Below are 15071 nucleotides of genomic sequence, written 5' to 3'. Positions count from 1 at the left end.
TGGACCAATGGACCCAAGCAATAGATGATGGCCTAAGTCAGATATATTTGCGTGTTTGCGGATGACACCTGTTACTAAATATTCCCTGTTGCTAAATATCGAAGTGTTATTCACTAATTCAATGACGAGTTTGATACCCTCACGATTTAGCCTATATCTCCTTATCAATTCGCAGTCCTCCATTGTCTCCAATGCATTCGGTCGCGCTGCAATCATTTTCCGATTCTCTGTTAATGAAGAGTCCTCTCGAGGACTTTTAAGCTCTCCTAGACTTAGGTGCTACTTTTAGGCCTAAAATACTTTGTGAATTGCTCTTAGTAAAAAAAAATAGGAGTCCTACATTTAGGACTGACACGCCCATTATTTTTTAGGAGTTAGGCCTACTGCTAAATTCGCCACTTATGACCAACTTTTAGCCCTAAGATTCTTTGTGAATACGGCCCCTGGACATAGAGGTCACATAGACCTGCACCCAGAATCGACTTAAGGTTACATAAGATAAGGTAAGGTAACTGACGGACTACTGTTTGAAACCATTCTGTATTGATTGGATTGGCTAAATTTATGAGGGAGGGGCGGTATAAATTGACTTTGATTTAGTAGCCTATTTACCTTTTACGCTATTTCATGAGGGCGGGGTTCCCACTCGGCTGGGTCTTAATAGCAAAACAGAAACCCATGACTCGTCGAAATGATCTGAGTCAAAACGTGAGTCATCATGTTTCCCATAAGGCGCTTTTCTGCACAATACCAATACGCTACGTGTTATTGATACAATAAACTAGATAGAGGCGTGTAGACATACGTGATACAGCCGACATAATAAAGAATCGGAATTTAAATAAATAAATAAATTCCATTATGTCGTCTGTATCACCATCAAAGGTAAATCCAACACTTATTGGACCAAATTCAAATAATAAATTGTTAAGCTTTAACTTAATGACAATGGATTTCGATATAGCCCGTCGATATTTTCATTCAAAAACCTGATCTATGAACTGACCTGTCGCAGGTAACCTGACGTCATGAAGGTTTCGGCGTTCTGACCACGCCCACAGAAACCTGCACTCCCGGAAAACATTTTGTTCGACTTACTAGGGTAGTCGACATACTCCAGTCCGGGTGACTTACGAGAATATCCAGGATAGAAAACACGAATTGCACGATTTCTGCACCTTTTTTTTTTTAATTATTATTACTTTAGGTTAATAGGCCTACAGGTGTTTACTGTGACCTCCAAATCCGTGTTGACTTTGTGTTGCGATCTCCCATTACCTCAAACGTCAGGAGCAGATTGGCGTCGTAAGGCCTGCCGGACGACTTGCGAATAAATCACAAAATCAAACAGAACCGAGAAGGAGAGGAGGAGGAGGAGGAGGGTGTGCTCCAGCCTGTTTTGAATCCAAACAGGTGTCCGACTACAGGTGTTGGCCTACAGCTGTTGGACTCTAGGGGACACAACATGGACTACATGGACAGCGGGATGAGATATACCCCTAAGCCGGTAAGAGACTAGGCACGTCTTAACAACTGCTTATCTGCTTGTTATTGTGCATAAACAGACTATAGGTGGGCAGGCAGACAGTTATAATGTGAAGCTGCTCCAAACTAACCCATTGAGTTGAACTACAGAGGATGCCTGTATATAAATGCAACTGTAGGCCTACTCATTATTGTCATTATTGATGTCCTCAATGGTTGGCAGTTCTCGACATAGTCATAGTCAATCTTCTTAAAACTGCCTTGGAAATAATAATAATTGAGGCATAGGCTATGACACATAACTTGTTCAGGCAAATCTATTTATTAACATACTATTTTTGAGAAACACAGGTAGTACAGGTGTGTGTGTCATGGCAGTTGATTAGTGCTATTGCGCAAAGCTGGGTCTGTTTCTCAAATAAACACCTCCAGCACATCTTACCAGTATAACACACCCATGGTGATCCTACCACACGCAAGGCCTTGCCCCGGCTCCTTCCCTATGCCCCCAGTGCCACTTCCTGATGCCCAGATAACAAGATCCTGGAGCAGACGTTGAGCAGCATCGTCGCTGGAACGTCAGAATAATGATATTAACAACTACTTAACTAGCGTATTCAAGTCTGTGACTGGCACTATTCCAAAGAGTATTGAAGTAGGATCATTGAGGCCTCTGGAAGTCTTATTTTCCGGAGGACAGTGGAATGAACTAGCATTTGAACTCACAAGTGAATGCTTTAGTTCTGAGCAGGTAGGGCATCTTGCCCGTCACTCAGAGCTTTGACCTGTTCCTTCTGAATCCCAGCCTTGTTGTGACATGTCAGGTTCTCTCGCCACAATGAAGAGGATCCCCTTGGGTTAACTCAACTTGTCTAGTCGTAAAAATAGCCTTCCATTTGTTTTCACTCTATTCCTCAAAGGGAAAATACGTTTTTGTGCACATACTTTTGTGCAAATACTTATTTGATATTCAGAGTGTGGCGAGATTATTACGTATATGGTTGTAGCATGGTTGAAATTGGCTCAATGTATTCTTATGTATCTAAAGGGGACATCCACTCTGTATGCCCCTGGGGTCTAAACATGTGTGGGAGAACATCTCTCTACAGCTGTAGACAGTTGTTTGTAAATCATCCAGCACGTTCTGAATTGAATTCTTGACATTCATAACATGCTTAGTAACCGGATTCTGACATTTATTCCGTCCATTCTCCAGCTAACTAGCTCCCTGGGATTCACACCGGAACTCCAGGATGAAAAAGTGCATGTGAATTGGTCCATGTTTAGAACCGGTTTGCTTTTATACAAGAACAGTTATCCTGTGTGTGTGGGCGTGTCTCTCTGACGGCGTCTATGTGTGTATCGGTATTTTGTAGGACAGGCACAGCATTAAAGCAATAAGTCCTGGCTTTTATTGACTGTTGGTAGAGACGTTCAAAATGTGACAACAACACACAAGTGTGTCTGTAAAATTGAAATTCGAGCTTTTTGAGAGGAGCAGAAACTTGTTGTGACTCCAGTATAGCCACCGCCTGCCTCTCCAACAGGTTTGACGGGATTGTACACACAGAAACCCTCCTGTGTACACACACACACACACACACACACACACACACACACACACACACACACACACACACACACACACACACACACACACACACACACACCCTGATTACTGCCACCTTAATACGATTGTGACACACACCTAAATCAACAGGAGAACAAAGCGTCTATGACTTGATTGCCGTATGAAAATGAAAGCGTCTTAATTCATCCAGCGTCCACCATATTTGTTTAGATTGTGTTGTGGACAGTACAACACTTCAACTCTTACAAGAAAAGAGATCAGCAAAATGCTGAATGAAGTGTAAGACTTTTTATTTAGATCTTGCGGAAAGTAATACAAAACTGGTCTGCAGAACACCTGCTTTTCCAGTTTCTGCACACAGTTTGTACTCTCTAGAATCTGTGATTCCTCCCGTAAGCTCCAAGTCAAAGTTGTTATTTTACATTTACATTTTGGGAATTTAGCAGATGCTTTTATCCAAAGCGACTTACAGTACATTTGTCAAAAGAAAGAGAAACAACAATATATTGTCGTCGGTAGAGTAAAGATGTTCATAGAAACGAGAACTTCAATTGTAAGTGCCAAGCACTTACAATTGCTAGGTTAACTCATTTCCCATATACAACAACAAACAACAAAGATAGCTAGGATAAGACGCTTCACAATGCTCAAGTACTATTTTTAAGTGCCAGGACATTCACCATACAATAAGTGTTTACGTTAAGTTCCAGGATGTACAACATACAATAAGTGCGTACGTTAAGTGCCAGGACGTGCAAGATAAGACAATAAGTGCGTGCAAGGGGTGCTTTTAGGAGAGTAACAGAGTGTTGTTGTCATCAAACAATGCCCATAACGGCTTCAATATCAACCAACTCCTGTCATTTTAATCATGTTCATAGTCTTCAAGCAGCCAGTTTCCCTCATCCTCTATCCTCGCCTCCCTTACCCTTTCCCCATGGTGGACTGCCTTGTCCATTCTTTTCACAACATTTTCTAACCCTTAGGTTGTCTCGATTCTTAACAGTTAATGAAATTGTACATGGAATATTAGTACATACTGGTCGCACAGAACATTGGATCTTTGCAGGAAACAAGAACATCTTCAGAAAAAAAAAAAACATCTTCAGGATACTTGCCAAAGACTCTCAGTGCTTTCCAACGCTTATCCCTATGCAAGATAATTAATATATTCCTTCTGAGGGTATAGTAGAATTCTTTGAGAATCCCTACCACATTCCTGAATGGCACAGGCACAAACACGCTGGGGTGGAGTCCTGGGAGACGTTGTTCCTAAAGGTTAGGTTGTTGTTGTTTGTTCCAAAAGGCTCACTGTCCCCAAAGCTCCTGCACAGAACAGTACAATAAATAATAACACAATACCGACCGCATAGGGCCACATTCCCAATCCCCACACCTGTGGGTCGGGACTCCACTTGCATCATGTGCATGTGGGGTTCGCAGGAGATGATAATTAATAAGATGTAGAAATTTGTTGACAATTTTTTTAAACCAAAAGAAGTGAACTATTAGTACTCACTACTTAGTGTGGCACGATGCACACATACGTTCATTGTGACCACGATATTACGTGCAGATGCTTATTATGTTCAACCGGTGTGTGTGTGTGTGTGTGTGTGTGTGTGTGTGTGTGTGTGTGTGTGTGTGTGTGTGTGTGTGTGTGTGTGTGTGTGTGTGTGTGTGTGTGTGTGTGTGTGTGTGTGTGTGTGTGTGTGTGTGTGTGTGTGTGGTGAAGCAGATGCAACCAAGAAAATATTCAGTGTGAAAAAAATGGGTTTGCGGGCCTGAAGAACTCTGGAACCAACCCACTGGCAAAGGGGGGCCAGGCGATTCAGCCAGACCACTGAAGGGCGTCGCATCTCTCGGTGTAGCTCACGTTGTCCCCTCTCCTCTTTTTCCTCCTCCTTCAGGACAAAGACTGGGACACGTCGGTGCAGTTCCTGCCAGCGTCGGACACCAAGCACCTGGAGAAGAAGAAGGGTCCCGGACGCATTGGGGCCGTGGTCGGCGTGGTCGTGTTCGCCGCTGTCCTTGCGCTCATGACCGGCCTGCTGGTCTGGCATTTCCACTGTAAGTAGCGCGTCTCACTCCCTCCAGCCCCACTTCTTGTTGAAAGGTCCCAGGTTCCAACACCTAGTCGACCTGGCCTCCCTAAGCAAGACACCATAACACCTACCTGCTCTTTACTGACGTGTCCAGAATACAATTCCAAGTAAGTTGCTTTGAATGAAGGCATCCAACTAAGGGAACGGGAAGCATGAAGGGTCTTTATTATAATGATTGAGTCAAGTGAATGGGACCCATTACTGGTGTTTACTATAGAATGAATGAGCGGGTATGGTGAGTTTAGCGCAGTCCCCAGCTCTGCCTCGCTCTTCGACGTGTCCACGTGAGGAAGAACATCTGAACCCAGCACGAGAACGAACCACGTATATATGACGTTTACGCTAGTAGTGTGAATGTTGGCATGTTACTTCACAACAACGTTCCCCTCCTATCTAACCCCATGTGTCTGCCGGCCTGCAGTCCGTCAGGACGTGCGGGAGAAGAGGATGTACACCGGGACCATCCGCATCACCAACCAGGTGTTTGAGGACAAGTACGAGAACTCCAACAGCAGCGAGTTCAAGGCCCTGGCCAAGCAGGTGGCAGAGCAGGTAGGACCAGCCAACTAAGTAGTGTTGAGTATGATATCCAGACCGCCATGTCTATTATGATGTTGAGGTCACAGCCAGACATCAGAGTGTGAGTGTTGATATAATGTCCTGACATCCATAGTGTTTAATATGATGTCCAGCCAGGCATCCTTAGTCTTAAATGTGATGTTTAAGATTCTGGGTGCAATCCCCAATGTCCACAGTCTACCTGTATGCATCTAAGAGCAAGTTGACTCTAACCCCCATCTGCTCTTTTATGAGGTGTATAGTTGTAGGTGAGCTGACATACCCCTAAGCCCTAACTGCTCATTAATGAGCAGTATCTGAATTCATTGTGTCGCATCGGATAAAAGTGTTGTGAATTACTAGTAAACTCAGAGAGTAACCGTATCACCAAGCCTTGTCCTCAGCGTAACAACAGAACATCCCTGATGTGTTTCTGTCTGTTTCAGCTGAAGACCATCTACTTAAAGACACCTCAGCTGTCCAAGTACTACGTGGGCTCCACCGTTCAGGCCTTCAGGTAAGACAGGAGACCCACTAGATCTAATGCCATGTTCACACTACTTCCGTCCGTTGACAAATCACATTGACTTTGCATGGGGCTCTCTCGAAATGCATTGTGGGTCCGTCCGTTCTGTCGGCTCTATTGCCTGCGTCAAAAAGTTGAGAAATTTTCAACTTTTGAGGCACCGACGGATCCGTCGGCCAATCAGATCGCATTATACAAATATACGCAAGTACACTGTAATGAAATCGCCTTTGTAATACAACCCAGGAAAACACATGGATACGTCAATCCATTGACGGACGGAGGTAGTGTGAATGCGGTGTTACATGGCTGCTATGTTACCACAAGGTGTGATGTTGTTAGTTTAGCCATCGCAAGCCATTTCAAGATCGCTAGTTGTGGTTGTGTCAAAAGCTAGTTACTTTGTGGTTGTGTCTCTGTCTCTTGTTAGAGATTTGTAGTTGTGTTTTTGTCACACAATCTCCACTTAAGTCGTATCACAACAACTTCTCAACCTCCAGTGAAGGCATCATCGCCTACTACATGTCTGAGTTCAACGTGCCCAAGGGCCAGGCATCATCCGTGGACCAGGCCATGAGCTCCATGGACAAACTGGTGGAGAAGGCTCAGCGCACTAAGAAATACCCCGGGAACTCTCTGGTCTTCGACGAAGTTGTGTCTTCAGGTGTCTCTTTCGTCTTTACTTCATATTTAACCATTTATTTGTAGTCTGCTCATGAGATACTATGATATTTTTGTATTGTTATGTTTACACTTGTGCTTTTGTTTGTTTGTAATATTTCTCACAGCAATGGACGGACGCTTTTTGAAGTCCTCTTTCAACAGTGAGTAGTCTGCTTTCTAAAGGGGTTTTATCCAGTCGAGATATCAAGCCACTACCTGCTCTCTAGTGCTCCCTGACTTATTTAGCATTCAAGTGTTCCTCATCATTTGTTGTGAAATCAATGTCTGTAAATACCAAATGTATTGGCAGTAGCCAATATAAACTCAAGTCCCATTAGGCATTTAGTATGTATTTATTTTTTTGAGAGCTTGGGAGTGGAACAACCGGCCTCTGCACTCACTACACATTGAGTTACCTCTAAGACCACACGTCAGGCGGCGTGGTGACGATGATGTGACACGGAAAAAGCTAATGTCTTTCTGATGCGGCCGCTCTCCCCTGCAGAGCACGTCCAGTACGCCCAGCACGCCAAGGACAACCGCATCGGGACCATCGAGTCGCCGGGCTTCCCCGACGCCCCCTACCCCCCCAACACCTTGGTCCAGTGGCAGCTGCGGGCGGACTACGGCCACGTGCTCAAGCTGGACTTTGACACCTTCAACCTGGAGGAGGAAGACCCCGACAAGACCTGCAAGAAGGACTTCATCAAGATCTATGACTCCCTGGTGGCCATTGAGAGCCGCGCCATGGAAGAGTGAGTGGAGCCTGGCCAAATCTGGTGCTCGAGTCCATCTTATCACGGTCTGAAAGAGCTTCACAAGCCCCCCCCCCAACCTGTAGGCCTCTAAGGGGCAAGGAAGGACTCTGAATACAAGGGAATAAGCACTAACACAAGGAATAATGCTGAATAGCTCCTCTTATTTATTATTTACCTGCAATACCCACGCTGTATGAAATACTTCCATATTGGGACTCCATCTTTATCTAGAGAGATACACTTTTTAGAATACTATCCACTTTCAGTGTAGAAAAGAGCCATATAACCTTTATTTTGTTATTGCTATATTTGTTGTGTTGCAGTAATAGAAGGTTATTTATTAGATGTTGTTGCCAAGATGTGGCAGGGTTCCTCCATGTTGAGATTGTGTGATTGTTGTGATTCAATAATCACAATGCTAAAATGATTGAACACCTCAATCAATAAGCCTCCTCTCTACCACCACCTGTGAGGTGTGTGATGCCCGCCGCGCTTGAGATCACAGTGTAGTAGAGTTCATGTTGTTGGAGAGATGTCAAATTTCACTCTTGCTTTTCTGGCAGATTTGTCTTCTTTTTTTGTTTTGAATGATCCACTCCTTGTTTTTTTTGGTTTAGTTTTAGTTGTTCCTCTATTAATGCTAAGAACTTTGAGTTTAAATATAGTTTTGAAAGGTGCAATATGTCTACCGCTACTTTGGTCTCGGTTTACATTCAGCAGTAGGTATTTTACGTTCCTTAGCTTTTACAATTTTTTTTCTTGTGATGGGTCAGAATTTCTGTCTGGGATTAATAGAGTTGATCTGTTGATAAAGCTTATTATATTCTTGACCTTCTTCTTTAACGGTGGTGGCTTGTGTGTTTCCACCCCGACAGGATCTGTGGGTACTACTCACCGAGCGACCCGCTCACCTTCCTGTCCTCTCGTAACGTCATGCTGGTAACCCTGGTGACCAACGACAAGGGGAACTACCCCGGCATCCGAGCCCACGTGTCCCAGATCCTGAAAGACGGACCAGGTACACACTTTACACACTCTCACACACATATCTACAGAACCGAGACCCCCTCCCGCCGAGATCCACCACCTCTGACACTGTGAGCTACTAGGTGTAGGGCGGCAGTACCTCAGGAGGTAGAACGGGTTGGCTGGTAACCACAAGGTTGCTAGTTCGATCCCCGGCTCCTCCTAGGTTAGTGTCTGGCATGGCTGATGCCTCCGTCGATGTATGAATGTGTGTATGAATGATTGAATGTTGTAATGCACTTTAGGCGGCCACTGGTTACAAAAAAGCACTATATAAATGCAGTCCTAGCACTGCTACTTCCTGTGACATTGTTTTATTAATTTTTTTCTAGGCATGAAGTGTGGCGCAACACTTAGCGCTTCACATGGAACGTTCACGTCGCCCAACTTCCCCAATTACTACCCGCCCAACACCGTCTGCGTGTGGACTATCAGGGTGAGTCACTGGTCACCCACTGCCAACACGTCTCACATTCACCTTGAAGCTTTTATCCAAAAGCGAGTTTGGGAAGGGTCAAGGAATATAAGAGGAGATGAGAGAAACCTTTATCAATTCATGGAGAGACATTTGGGTGTCGTAACAATAATGCAAATGAAACCCAGGAGAGGTACATGTAAGAGTCTAGTACCAAACCATGATAATAAGATCTTAACAAGGATCTCTGAAAGACTGCATATATATTTATATTTATTGACATCAATGAAACATCAATATCTATCAATGAAATAGTCTCAGTCCATCAATCTTTGTAAACTACAGCTGTTGAATGTGATCCTTCCCCTCCCTCCAGGTGCCTTCTGAGAAGTGGATCTCACTGACCTTCACCAAGTTCTACCTGAATGAGCCTGGCCAGGCGAACAGCAACAAGTGCAACAAGGACTACGTGGAGGTGAACTCCAAGAAGTAGGTGTTCGCGTGTGTTTGTGTTTGTGTTAGTTTTTCATAGTCCTCCTCAAGGCCCAGCTACATTTTAAATTCTGCGATTTTTGTTTTCTTTATGTACTGGCGATGAACGAGGATGGGAGTGACAATGTGGCAATAGGAATGCTGTTCTAGGTCGAACCTGGGTAGCTTCTAACGTCTCTATTGTGTTAGTTTGTGAACTTCATGTGTCTGTCCACACCAGGCTGTGCGGGGAGAAGCAGGGGCAGGTGGTGGAGACGGTGAAGAACAACGAGGCCAAGGTCACCTTCTTCTCGGACCGCTCGTACGTGGACCGAGGTTTCAGTGTCACCTATAAGGCCATCAACTCGCTGGACCGTAAGTCTGACAACTCTGGGAAATGTAGTGATCCCGACGCTGAAGAGTAGATCAGCACTAGACAAAAAATAAACATGTTCGCCGCCGTCTTGAAGGTTAAATGTTGACGTTTAAAAACACAAGTTTAAAAACAGGCAGAGTAAAGGTTGCTTGGCTCTTCTTTGTTCTCTGACATAAGTTATTGTATAGAGAAACACACATCGGTGGTGGATACTAAATCACCAGGTACCACAATGGTCCACATCACAGACATCATATACATAAAATCATATACAACCCGTATTATTAAAACATGCCCTCATCCGCTTTAAATGTCGACTTATGACTCCGAAGTAAAGTGGAAGAATGTGAATTGAAGATTCACACAGGAAGTGATATGTTTCAGCATCCCTAAAGCTTAGAAACTAAACGGAAAATGTGTTGTTGCCCTTCTTTATTCTCTTTCTATTCATTCAAAATTTTATTTAGATTTTGCAGGCTACCCCGAACCCTCAGTAATATATACTAGTATCTGACCGTAGATTATACCACGTTTCTGACAACTGTGTCTCCTCGGATCCTCAGCTTGTCCCAAGCAGTTGCTGTGTAAGAACGAGATGTGCATCGACCTCCACCTCAAATGTGACGGGTGGAACGACTGTGGAGACATGACCGATGAGCTCAACTGCGGTAAGCACACTTGCCTGTCTCCATGCAGACGCTGCTCAACTTAATTGATGGAACAACTCAAAACTGTATTAAGTATAAAAAAAATTGACTTCTTTGAAAGTATGCTGCCCGCTTAACCTTTTTCCCCCTTCCTGCAGTGTGCAATAGATCAAGCCACCTGAGATGTAACAACGGCCTGTGCAAGCCCAAGTTCTGGCAGTGTGACGGAGTCGACGACTGTGGAGACAAGACTGATGAACTCGGCTGTGGTGAGCACACACTTGCACACGCACACAGACACATGCACACACACACACATGGACATTAACATAAACAGTGCAGTTTTCATGCTGTTCTCTCCTGGTTCTGTGCAGGGTGTAAGGCTGACGAATTTGTCTGTCAGAACGATAAGTGTATTCTGGAGAAGAAGAAATGTGATGGGAGAGACGACTGTGGCGACGGATCGGATGAGCTCGACTGTGGCAGATGTACGCTATTCCGTTTTTTTCAAAAGCTTAAAATAAATATTGAAAGACATCCTTTTTTTTATTACAATGAATAATAATATTTAACCTTTTCCCTTTCATTTTCCAAATGTAGCTCAAATAATGTAAATTTCCCCAAAAGAAATTACAAGGCAAACGATTCAGATTCATCACATTCAGTGCTTGAATTCTTTCTTTCTCTCTTTTCTCGGCCTCAGCTACGACAACGACCTGCACCGATCTGACCTACAAGTGCAAAAACAACCTCTGCATCAGCAAGGTCAATCCCAAATGTGACGGAGAAGATGACTGTGAAGATAAATCTGATGAAGCGAATTGCGGTATGTGTGGAAATTCAGCCTTTAAATTCATACTTTACTACTTAACCACTCTTACTAAATACCTAATCTTTACCGCCTCTAACCTTCTACCTCAACTTGACCACTTCTAAACCTTATACCTAAACAAACTACCTCTAACCTAATACTTCAACTTAACCACCTCTAACTTAATACCTAAATGAACAACCTCTAGCCTGATGCCTAAATGAACCACCTCTAACCTAAACTTAACCATCTCTAACCTAATACATAAGCTTAACCATCTCTAACCTAATACCTTAGCTTAACCATCTCTAACCTAATACCTAAGCTGAACCATCGCTTATGCATCATGGGTAAACCGCCCAAAGCTCCAGACACTGACAGGGTATGTTTGTCTGCAGATTGTGGGCGGAGTCTGTTCAAAACGTCCCGTATCGTGGGGGGCCAGGTCGCAGGGGCCGGGGAGTTCCCGTGGCAGGTCAGTCTGCACGGCAAGGATTACGGCCATGTCTGTGGCGCCTCCATCATCAGTGAGCGCTGGCTAGTCACCGCCGCCCACTGCGTCCAAGACAACGGCAAAACCAGGTAAAGAAACACACACACAACGTGTCTTTCATGTCTTCACACTCATTTTTGAATCGGTCGCAACTAAGGTGATGTTCCGGGACCCCGCTGCTTTGTGGTTGACACATGGAGACCTATTAATAAACTTGCATAACACACGCATCGCTCTAGTACGTGTGGATGTGGCCCGATAGTGGCCCTCCTGTTTGACTCCCACTTGGGTGACTGCACCGATCCCTAGCCATTGTGGGGATCAACGTCGTAATCAGGTTTTGGATGGGGTGAATTGATTCTGCACATGCACCAAATGGCCCCAAAATGACATCACACCCTCCCGGTAATACAAACAAGAGCATGATTGGTATTTTAGATGTTATTATTCTCACCAATCTGGCTGTAAATTAATATCTAAAGTCTGATGGCAGACACACTCAAATCTGGGTGAACAGGCGTCTCACTTCTGCAAGTGTGTAATTTCCAAACACAAACTAGGCCAGCAGTAGCAAACTGTAAAAAGTGTCTACAGGTTTCAAATCCACACTGTCTCCTGACTAATGTAGAGGAACAAAAATTACCCACTTCTGAAAGCTTTATCCACTCGCGAGTATGAGTCTTCCTCAGTAGAAACGGGAGGAAACAAGGAGTTACTCTGCCTCTTTAATTTTCTGGATTCCCGCCCAGGCTCTGTGCCATCAACACCCAGAAATTGTACTATACCGTAGTAGGACTGCTGGATCTGAGACTACTGGATCTGAACACATTATAGACCTACGATGGCTCAATGCGCTTTGTGCCGCTGAACACTTTTACTCCCACTAACCTACCGTCTGTGTCACACCCGTGTGTTTGTGTGTGTGTGTGTGTGTGTGTGTGTGTGCTCAGGTTTTCCCAGCCTGGGACCTGGGAGGCCTACCTGGGCCTGCACGTCCAGGGGAAGCCGGGGAAGGCGGCGGTGCGCCGTAGCCTGAAGCAAATCATCCCCCACCCCTACTACAACGAGTACACCTACGACAACGACATCGCCCTGATGGAGCTGTCCAGCAGCGTGCCATATAGCGACCACATCCGGCCCATCTGCATGCCCGCAGCGCAGCACGTCTTCCCCGCCGGCCACTCGGTGTGGATCACGGGCTGGGGCGCCACCCGGGAGGGAGGTGAGGACCACAACCATACCCTTTTATTGTTTTATGTCTGAATTGTAGCCGGGACGCCATTGTTCCACACAGAACTTTGCAACACTTTGCAACTTTGTGTGTGTGTGTGTGTGTGTGTGTGTGTGTGTGTGTCCTAGGCGCGGCGGCCACCGTGCTCCAGAAGGCTGAGGTCCGGATCATCAACCAGACTGTGTGTAACGATCTGATGGGGAATCAGATCACCTCCCGCATGTTGTGTGCTGGGATCCTGGTTGGGGGTGTCGATGCCTGTCAGGTACTACCCACCTTCCTTCCTTTTCTCCTTTGTCAGGGAGGAGATAAACAGATACAGAACTTTATCTCCTTGGTTGTAAGTCGCTTTGAACAAAAGCGTCTGCTCAATGCTTTAAATGTAATTCAATAACATACAAGTTTAAGCAAGCACTCCGATTGGTCAATTCCCATTCTCAAGCGTGTTTAAATGCCTGGTGAAAGAACGGACAAAAAGAGCGTGCCTAATTACAGAAAGTATCGCTACACTAACTAGCCGAAACTACTTTCATGAGCCTAGTTTCCATAACAACATTCAACTGACCAAGAGTTGGCTATCGTTACTATAGGAACTATTTTCTGATGGAGATGAACTCGGGCAGAAAGCTTGAATTTGAGGGCAAATTAACCCACAATATGAAGATATTTTACAATATTGTTGATAATGAAGATGGTTTGTGTTATTGAATCGCAATATTACACAAGATGCCGTTCTTGAATGTCATTATTGGTACTTGAAGCACAGGACTTCGGAACTTAAATGTAACGTGTATCAGGTATTTAACATGGCAGCATACATAGAGCTCACGCGCGCGTGTCTTGTATCTGTGTGTTCCTCCCAGGGGGATTCCGGCGGGCCCCTCTCCAGCCCCTCTGGCAGTGGGCGCATGTTCCTGGCCGGCGTGGTGAGTTGGGGCGACGGCTGCGCTCGGAGAAACAAGCCGGGCATCTACACCCGTGTCACCAAGTACAGAGGCTGGATCAAGGAGAAAACCGGAGTGTAGCGCACGACCAAGGACATCACCCACCCAGAGAGAGAGAGAGAGAGAGAGAGAGAGGCTTTGAATCTGAGAGACCAAACCGAACCCGGGTCGGTTGACAAAGGCTTCTACCACTCGTATCAAATCCCCTGTGGACAATGAACGGTTTATTGTTCCTTCCTTTTTTTTTATTGTCTAATGAACTTCCAGATTTGTTTTAATATTTTTAAGATGTAAATAGTGTTTATTTTTGTGTTTTATTTGATTGTTTGGCTGTCCCTTGTTTTACATTGTGCTGCAGAAAGGCATAGTGTATTTGTGAGCAGTCTATTATTGTAGGCCTTAGGAATAATGTTACACCAAATACAATAGAAAACTGCAGCACAATTCTTCACTTAATTTCCCCTAAATAACCGTTGACCACTTTTTCCCATCCCAGCGCATGGTCAAAATGTGAATAGTTTTCTCTTCTCTTCTCTCGGTGTGTGTGTGTGTGTGTGTGTGTGTGTGTGTGTGTGTGTGTGTGTGTGTGTGTGTGTGTGTGTGTGTGTGTGTGTGTGTGTGTGTGTGTGTGTGTGTGTGTGTGTGTGTGTGTGAGATGTAAATCTAAATGGAAGCTCAGGACTGCCCTCATCCCCCTACCTCCTTTGGTTTGATATTTATGTTCTGCTCTTCGTTTGGATGTTGGATAATCATCAGCCAAAGAACGGCGGCGTGTGGAACTTTCTGCGCTTCTGTATAACTGCTGTGGATCAATTGGTTTTCAATCCGACCAGCTGAACATTCTGTTGTGCCATGAAATCACATGGAGAGTAGACCCCTTATGGTTGCAACTTTTATCTTCTTTACCTGTATGACCACCTCATGCACTAAAGGCAATATGAGCATGAGTATTGTGTACGTGTTGTTTTATA

General features: G+C 44.7%; 1 protein-coding gene across 1 annotated transcript; it reads left to right on the top strand.

Annotated features, from left to right (window-relative positions):
• The first annotated feature begins 1093 nt into the window (after positions 1-1093).
• On the top strand, positions 1094-15071 carry st14a (ST14 transmembrane serine protease matriptase a). Its single transcript, XM_084467378.1, has 19 exons — positions 1094-1507; positions 4987-5146; positions 5603-5733; positions 6186-6256; positions 6766-6929; positions 7054-7089; positions 7434-7683; positions 8562-8704; positions 9045-9148; positions 9504-9616; positions 9840-9973; positions 10538-10642; positions 10780-10890; positions 10996-11109; positions 11325-11447; positions 11831-12014; positions 12876-13147; positions 13285-13421; positions 14020-15071. Exons 1-19 carry the CDS (start codon positions 1466-1468, stop codon positions 14179-14181), a joined length of 2556 nt encoding a protein of 851 aa, XP_084323504.1. The 5' UTR covers positions 1094-1465; the 3' UTR covers positions 14182-15071.

This window comes from Micromesistius poutassou, assembly GCF_964030765.1.
Source record: "Micromesistius poutassou genome assembly, chromosome: 4".
Classification (NCBI taxonomy): domain Eukaryota; kingdom Metazoa; phylum Chordata; class Actinopteri; order Gadiformes; family Gadidae; genus Micromesistius; species Micromesistius poutassou.
Note: the sequence above shows the minus strand (reverse complement) of the source record. Positions and strands in the feature narration are given on the sequence as shown.

Coding starts and splice junctions, on each gene's coding strand:
- st14a (XM_084467378.1), top strand. CDS start 1,466: ATGGACTACATGGACAGCGGGATGAGATATACCCCTAAGCCG. Junction 1,508..4,986: donor TGAGATATACCCCTAAGCCG/GTAAGAGACTAG, acceptor CTCCTCCTTCAG/GACAAAGACTGGGACACGTC. Junction 6,257..6,765: donor TCCACCGTTCAGGCCTTCAG/GTAAGACAGGAG, acceptor CTCAACCTCCAG/TGAAGGCATCATCGCCTACT.